We start from the raw sequence: 8,540 nt of genomic DNA, 5'->3' as shown, positions 1-8,540 counted from the left end.
ACAGTTGGCATCTCCATCAGATTCTTGGTAACACTACAAAGGTTGGGAGTACAGGACACATCCAATGTGCTCTGAGACACTAGGGGGGAAAAAACTATTAAAAAGTGGACTCCAAAAGGTGAACAATAGCAAACAAACTGTCACTTGTAAGTAGGGCTGGGCAATTAATACAATTGTAAAGTTGTATTTTCAATCACGATTATGAAAACAAGATAATTGTAGCTTTTTTTTGTTTTCAATTAAATTATATTTAAAGATCAAGGAAATCCACTGTTAAAAAGTTCAATAAATTCATGTTTCCGAAATCTTTGAGTAATGTTAAATCATCATGATGTCATTATTGACCAATATAATTCTGATTATGATTTTTGCCATAATCGAGCAGCCTTACTTGTGAGAGAGAGAAAGATTGATTTTTTTTTTGAAAAAAGAAATAACGTGTCCCAAGTTTATGCACCCCCCTCATCCTCAGATACTGCCATATTTATGTGGGGAGAAAAGTCAGTGTGTAGTATTAGCTGAAAAATATAGGTTTCTGATTGATCATGGCAATAAAGCTTATTTGAATTTAACTAAATTAAAGAATTGAGTGTACTGTTCAATGTCTGATCAAGCCCATAACATACCTGAGGAAAATGCACTGATCAGTCGCCTGGACTGTATAGATGATAAAATCCCATCCAAGTCTGCTGCACTTAAAAATGTGCAGTCTTCCAGATTTGTGACTCCAACATCTGTCAACTTTCTGATAGTAGTTTCCAGTTGCTCTTCTTCCAGTGAATGCAGTGTGCTTCTGATCTTCTCCCTTACAGACTCCATGGTGGACTGTGTTTAAGCGCAACCAGCAGTCTGCCACCTCTGCTGTAGTGTCTGAGTGGAATGTAATCAAGAAGCTCATCAAGTCCTTTGCAAATAAAAATACCACCCTCACTCTCTACTTCAAAAACACCAAGACCTGGATCAAGACTTGCTTTTTTCTGTCTAAGCACAAGAAGTACAGTCTTTTGTTCTTTCACTACAATGCATGCAATCAGCCCGAGAATTAACTCTCCAATATTACAGCTCAAAATGACAAGCATGTCATTTACATAGCATGTGCCTCGTACAGTAATTCTGTCTGTCACTACCGCATTTGATGATGTGACATTGAATGCTTTCAATGCACCCTTAATCTGAGTATCATACAACTCTGGGTAAAACCTTGTACAGTCAGACATGATCAACTCAGGGGAGAAAAAATTTCCTCTGCTTTGGTAGGCCTGCAACAACTGATGTCTCTCTGAAAGGGATTTTGTGATGTTTCTGAAGTTCTTACTTGCCCGAATACACCTCTTCAAATAGCTGTGCTTACTTTCAAATCTCATTGTCCATGTGCGAATTAATGGCCCAAACTGTAATGTGAGATCTGCATAATGTAAAAGGTAATGATGTTTGGGTCTAAGCTTTTTAAGTGGGAAGAGGAGATGCCTTGTTTCTATGTACTCTTCAATGAGGACCTTCATGTAGGCAACCTGTGATTCTGACAGTGCGGGAGCACATACAAGCTCAACCACCTGCCTAAGTAGCAGTATGAGTTGCCAAACTTCATCCTTAAGGTCTCTGATCCTGTCATGTAACAGTACTGGCAAGAACCGAAGAAGCCACCAATTTTGAGCAGCATGCCCCCCAAGTTTTGTCCCATTGTTACGCAGAACATTAGCCTTGTTCTGACTCTCTCCTGTAAAATTAACAATTCTGCTGTTAAGTACATCGTAACTGAACCACTTCCTTGTTTTTACTAGGAACTGCAAGTACATGGCCAAATCATAGTCAACTATGCCCTCAAATAAATCATGGGCAAGGCAGGGTGGAAGTCCCGGTGCACAAACATGGAAATGTGTCAGTTTGTTCAAAACACTGTTTGACTTGATGCCTTTGTGCATTTGCATATCTGGGTTATTTTCCAACTCCATCAATGATTCCCTATAACTAGCTGGCGTTCTCTCTGTGGCTGTAGAAAGAGGATTTCTTTGAAAATCCTCTTTTCTAATGTGACAGTACCTACAAAAATATTCTGCACAGCTGAAATTTTCCGTAAATCCTCCAAGATAGTGGGACCCAAGATTGTCTCCAATGACACACGCAATACTGCCTCTGAAGGTTTTCCCTTCAATGCAAATGCCTGTTGACTCCAGGTCACGCAAGTCTGACATCAAAATATCAAAAACTCTCTCAGGTCCAAACAGCTTACAGTTCTTCTCCAGACAAAGAAGTACAAGCTGTATTGAGTCAACAGTGGATCGGTTGTGTGCATAGACATTACCCAAAGTGTAATACACAGCGAGAACTTTGTGTTTTTGCCTAGCAGACCCTAGAGGGTTAGCGACTTCAAAAGCATCTTGAAACAACATGATCTGAAGAGCATGCGGATCAGATGCAAACAATTCATTGGATTTAGAGACACAGCCATCTCCAATATCACATAGCTTGCTATCGTCGGCATGAATAGGATTTAGAATTTGATGCCGTACACTTTCATTGCTCAAGACAGCTTTTAAGCTTTCTAAAATGGGAACATAATGAAAGTGTTTTGTCTTGCCTTTGTAATCATGACCTAATGTTATTTGTACTGGTTCTACCAAGTTAAAAACTTTCCTGTAATACTGAAGTCTTTTGTGGTGTGTGGTTAAGGTGCCACTACTCGCATGTAGTGTGGCCTGCATAGGACTTTGCTCATAAACACGTTTCCCTAGATTTTGTAATGCCTCATCAGGCACACCATATTCCTGGAGACCCTCTGAAAACAAATCCATAGTAAACTCATGCTGCATATCCTGAAGTACTCTCATTTCACTTGCAATCTCTGAGACTGTAGATGCAGGGACAAGATACTTTGCCTGTAAGCCAAGGAAAAAAAGAGCCATGTTTTCAGTGTATCCATCCTGGGTTGACCCTGGGAGAGAGTCTCTATCTTGCTGCACTGTTTGGACTTCACTATCAATGTCTGGCTGCCCATTATCAGAATCAGCAGGTGCATACTCTGTTGTCTCACTGATATGACTTTGAGCAATATGTGTAACATCACACTGCTTGTGACATCTTGATAAATGAGATGTAAAAGAGGATCTGACTTTGAAAGTCTTTGCACATCCACTGTAAGGACATGTCACTTCAAGACCCTCTTGCAAGTGACACTTAAGGTGGGATACAAGACATTTTATGCTTCCACACTCTTTGCCACAAAACTCCCAAGAACACTTTAACTGCACAGATATATGACGATTAAAAGACTGCTTTCTCCCTTCACTGTGAATTCTGGACAAGTGCACATTTAAAGAATTGTAAGAGGAAAAGCTTCTTCCACAGTCTGGAAAACCACATGGAAAAATTGCCCGGCTAATGTTTCTATGGGTCCTGACGTGCTTTACATAGTCTGAAACTGAGGCACTGATAAACTCACAGATACCACAATGAAACATCATGAGAGCAAGTAAATGAGAAATCTCATCTTGATCTCATAAATGTCTCAATAGCAAAGAGGTGTAAAAGGGCTGCATGGCTTTAAAGGATTTCATCTGTTCAACTGTTGGCACTAGTAGTTCTTAAAAAAATAAAAAATAAAAATAAATAAATAAATAAATAAACGATTTCATAGAAGTACCAGTAGAAAGGAGGTGCACAGGTTGGTAAGCAAGGCTGCGGGGTTTTTAGGGAGTCATCCGTTGGCACTCACAGTAGTTCATCTGAAAACAAAAAGTACATACACAATGTAAGTTTAATGTGCGTTAGTTTGATGTTTCCATTCAAATAACGTTACTCTACAACAGTGGCGCAACGCCGACACACAGACACCATCCTCGCCTCATACAGAACTGTCTCTCCGTTGTTGTAACTGTTCACTTTTTTTTTTTTACTATTTGTTTGATTGCTTTTATACAAATAAATGTTACATTTCTATAAAAAATTCATTTGGAACAAACAAATAAGACAGTGAATCAAAAAGAAAACTATGAAAACTTTTTACATTTTACAAAACTTTTTACAATCTAAACTATTTACAATTTTCACCTTTTTACAACTTTTTTCCCTCTTGTTAACAACTATTTACAACTTTATCAGAGCTAAACTACAAGTTATGGACATCATGCCAGTAATTGAAGCAGTCTTGTGCTAAATCTATTTTGTTTTGCAATAATGTATAACTTACAGCATAGGGGTAGGTAGATAATCTCTATATGTATAATATTTTCTGAATATTTTTGGCTAAATACTAGAATCAATGTTTCTTTTATGAACTTTGAGCATGAAAATCAAAGTTTGAATGATTAAAAGTGTAGTTTTTTTTTTACAAAGGTGAAAACTCCTGTAATGATACAGATTTTTTAATGCGCACTCTTGTCATATATTAATCCATTACTCTTCCAACATATATTTTTCTGCAAAATCATCACTTGTGTAAACAGCCACACACAGATATGACAGACCTGCCTGCAGCAAGCAAGTTAATTTAACCTTACTAACGAACGTTAATGTTGGATTTAGTTAGGGTTTTCGCTCACTCAAAATGGCCCAGAATTACGTTAAAAGAGAGCCTTCATTTAACGTTCAGCCCCCCAAAAGACACCACTGATGTCGCACATCAACGTTAACGTTAACTAACACTGTCTTAACCACGACCGAACATTTAACAGTTAACGTTTGCAGCTTACAAAACCAAGAAAACACTAACGTTAACTTCTATGACATTTCAAAATTACCTTTTACACGCAAAGTGGAGCTGGAGATGAAGCTTTTGCACGTTCACAGCCAGCTTGTTCACACATACAGAGGAGACGCGGTGTTTTTTTTTTTTTCAAACAGCAGTCAAAATCTCCCGCTCCAAAAAAAAAATACTGACAATAGTTCCGTAAATTAACACAGACCCACTGCCGCAAAGAATGGAGAAGCGGGACATGACCAAATAAGGGATGATAATTGGCTCTGAGTCTGACCTAATATTACAAAAAACAACTCACTCAAACCTGGTCAGTTTTAAATCTTCTGAGAAAAAACAGCTCTTTAATCTCCCTAACCAAGCGCTGGTTAATAACAGCAGCTCACGAACATTAAGTTAGCTAACGTTAAAGTTAACAATAGCCAACGGAAATTCAAAATGGTATAACGTCACACACGATGAACCCAGACAATATAACATTTAAAACTACTGCAAATAAAACAGTCACTTGGATAATATACATTTTTCCAAAAAAATTTTACTTACCGCTGAAAGGCAGACGTTGCAAATTCTTTTTTGGCGTTCTGCTTAAAACGTCCGTCTCTGGCCACGGCAGTTGGCAGTTGCAGCACAGATCAAAGTCCCATAATGCAATTCGAAACGTAAATAAACAGAAATACACCCGTAAATGACGTTCTATGGACAATTTCTGTAAAAATATACAGTAATACAACTGTTAATAAACAGATATTTCTTAGAGTGTAGAACACAAAAATGACAACAGTGACTTGATCTGAAACCTTCAGATGACACACAGCTCATATCTCCGTCAGTATAAGTTACCGAAAGGGAAACCACACATGACCCGTAAAACACGGTAGACGCGCGTTTGTGCATCACAGAGCAACTCTCTTACACTGTATGACGTCATAGGCAACTTGTCCAGTCCGGATCTGTTCACACAGTGGAGGTTTTCCGAGAATGCATTTGTGAGTCCTGAAATTGTACAGATGTGAGTTCAGTTATAGAAAGCGATTGTTGCTCTCTGTAAATAACCGTGTATGAACGTAACCGTATTAAGGACTCAAATACAGGACTGACAACTGTATTCTGCTGCTGTGTGAATGTGGCCATAGTTTCTGACACACTGTATGTTTGACTTGGTTTCATCAATGACAGACTATTAGTATATGATCACATTAGCAAGTAAACACACAAGAAGGACAATTTTTCCTTTATATCACATCTCTGCAATGTTTTCACACTTATGCACATTGATGCTCTTGCTGAAACGAGCCTTTTGTGATCATGCCTTTATCACTATTCACATTTCAGTATTTCCTGTTTGCTGTTGGGTTTGTGGTGCCTTTGTGATACACAGACAAAAGCTAATACCTCAAATATTCAGGTCAACCGATTCACATATAAAATTCTGTAATAGAACAAAAGTAGCCTAAATATATTTGTAAAAATTCTTGGTATAAACACTACACACATCATTCTAATAAATCCATTACTATTACTGATACAGTATAAGATTTTATGTTATTTCAAAAATGTGTTGCAAAATTATTTATCATCAGCAGAAATCCTTCAGTCTCAAAACAAGAGCATCAAGAGTCATAAGCGCTCACAGTTGCCTCAGGCGGTTTGGAAAATTAGACTTTCTGATTTGGAGAACTTAAGTTATCTCTCGGTTGTTTCTACTCATTAAACTGCAGGCATTTAATAATATTTTCCTTTTCCGCTAATAAATATTTAATCTTAAATTGACGGTCAAATGATTTTCTTATATTAATTGTGACATGCCTTGAGGTGTCCAGTGTGCATGCCTGCTTTCTCACACATTCTCAGAAAATGTTTTACTCCAGTGGCCTCCAGCATAATGTACACAGCAACCTTCCGCTTGTAGCTTGCATCCAGAAGATCTTTGAAGATGTCAATATCTGTGAACAAGTCCATGACAATTGCAATAACCTGCAAAGGGACAAGCATTTAGAGGGGGGGAAGACAGCACATTGTAATATATCTGTCAAAAACATACTGTAATCCAAATATTAATTCATGCAAATAAAACTGTGCACACAGATGAAAAACTGGACATTCTTGAAAAATGTATTCAAAGTAACCTAATCACAACAGCAGATTTGGAAAAGTGCATGGGACACTGTGAGGACTATCCCAAATAGAAGCTGTAGAGTCCAATCATGTATTTTCTTTATTACAAATTATATTATCAGCATAGTCATTTGTGATAAACAAAATTAAAATAAAAAAGAGGCAAGATCTGACAAAACGTAGTTTATTTAAATTAGATTTAGAAAGTCAAATTTTCAATGTGAAATGTGTACATATAAATTTTAGTTTTGTTTATTTAATTGTTATTATTGATTAGCCTATATTATTTACTTAATATGTAGCCTATATATATCGTTATATTAAGTGTTTTAAAATTTCACTTTATTATTCTAAGAGTCAAAGTTTCAGTAGGTACCCAGCCTTACGACTCAGAGGGCTAATAATGACATAAGCCTGTTTTATGTGATTGAGCACAAGTGTAGATCTCTACATGTTCACTGGACTTTGATCAGTGTCTTATTCACCAGAGGTGAGTCACAACAAAAAGCACAAAATCATATATAACTTTTAGCCTATCCCCTACCTTATGTGCTTGGCCGATCATTTTTCTAACGACCTCTTTAATATGTGGCTGACCCTCATAAGGGGGTTGAGTGTACACTTGGGCACGCGTCAGTCCGCGGTAGGACACCCGATCCAGCCACCCGATGTCCAGCTGTGGGATCGAGCAGTCCGAGCGGTCGGGCCAGTACTGCAGGGAAATATCTTCCCCATCACTTTCCCCGTATAGTTCAGCGTTATTATCGTGGGAACCCGGGCTATACACCTCCACAGTGTTGAGAATCCTCTCAAGTTCAAGGTCCGATAGAAAGCAGCGGATGTTCTTTGTTTTGATGTAGTCCTCAAAGGCGTCCTGTCCGTCATGTATGAGTGTCTCCAGCGCGACCCTCTGTTCCTCGCTGTAAAAGAACTCCGGCTTGGACTCGTTAGTGCGCAAGTTGATGTGATTGTCATCAAGGCACTGAACCTGTGACAGTGCCATTACTTATTTACGTTATTTTTAACTGCATTTAAAAGTAGACTATACTTTTGTAATTGAAAAAGTTTAGGTCAAATATTTTAACCAACAATGTTAAATAAATATTATACACAAAAACTAAGGCACGCGCTCTCTCGCTTCAGCTCATCTAGTTGATCCTGTCAAGAGTATGAATGTGTGTTCTGCAGGTCACTCACAGATGCAAGTACAGGTAAGCGCAAACACCTCAGTCACGTGACTGACTATCAACCAATTGTAAAAGAAGCCCAACAAGCTTTGATGGTGTTACTAATCGTCGTTTAGTAGTTGGGAAATTTTCTACGCCAGTTTGAAGGTAAAATGAACAGCTATGTCGTGCTAGACTTGTAAATATAAGTTTATTTTTAATTTAAGTCTTAGTATCTAATTTTATATAGGCCTATATAAAAAAAAATTACAAAAAAAATGTAAATGATTTAAAATGACACAGAAAGCCTGTGGTTCAGTCATACGATGCATTTCAGAGCTTGCTGCCCTCTGATAGTTCTGAAACCATCCAAAAAAACATGAAACAGCTTCATATAGGCCCAGTTATTTAAAACATATGCCATTGTATAAATAATTCATATTTATATTTGTATTCTAATGCTAATTATGTCAATAAAAACATGCGTTGTTTAATAAGGACTACAGTAAGGATGATAGTTTAACATGCTTTGCGAATTAGAAATTGTTGTAGCCCATATCATA

At 37.6% G+C, this 8,540-nt stretch overlaps 2 protein-coding genes across 3 annotated transcripts in view; both read right to left on the bottom strand.

Moving 5' to 3' along the window:
• The window catches only part of LOC311300898 (uncharacterized protein), a 10,338-nt gene extending 3,942 nt beyond the window's left edge, over positions 1-6,396 (bottom strand). Inside the window, exons 1-4 of the mRNA XM_084425556.1 lie at positions 5,240-6,396; positions 3,641-3,722; positions 627-870; positions 1-79 (exon numbers count right to left, since the gene is read on the bottom strand). The exon at positions 1-79 is cut by the window's left edge and continues 784 nt beyond it. Coding sequence (XP_084281682.1) covers positions 1-79; positions 627-819 — 272 coding nt within the window. The 5' untranslated portion in view covers positions 820-870; positions 3,641-3,722; positions 5,240-6,396. The remainder of the gene's footprint in view (positions 80-626; positions 871-3,640; positions 3,723-5,239) is intronic.
• The window catches only part of fam83ga (family with sequence similarity 83 member Ga), a gene marked incomplete at its 5' end in the record, with an annotated part of 17,189 nt that extends 9,375 nt beyond the window's left edge, over positions 1-7,814 (bottom strand). Inside the window, 2 exons of one of the 2 annotated variants that reach the window (XM_084425504.1) lie at positions 6,503-6,670; positions 7,356-7,814. In XM_084425504.1, coding sequence (XP_084281630.1) covers positions 6,503-6,670; positions 7,356-7,814 — 627 coding nt within the window. Of the gene's footprint in view, positions 1-5,609; positions 5,647-6,502; positions 6,671-7,355 lie in introns of those variants that run through there. The other variant, XM_084425503.1, reaches the window with a different exon arrangement.
• Positions 7,815-8,540: the final 726 nt, after the last annotated feature.

Source organism: Rutilus rutilus (assembly GCF_951802725.1).
Source record: "Rutilus rutilus genome assembly, chromosome: 1".
Classification (NCBI taxonomy): Eukaryota; Metazoa; Chordata; class Actinopteri; order Cypriniformes; family Leuciscidae; genus Rutilus; species Rutilus rutilus.
This window is presented reverse-complemented; position numbering and strand designations above follow the sequence as displayed.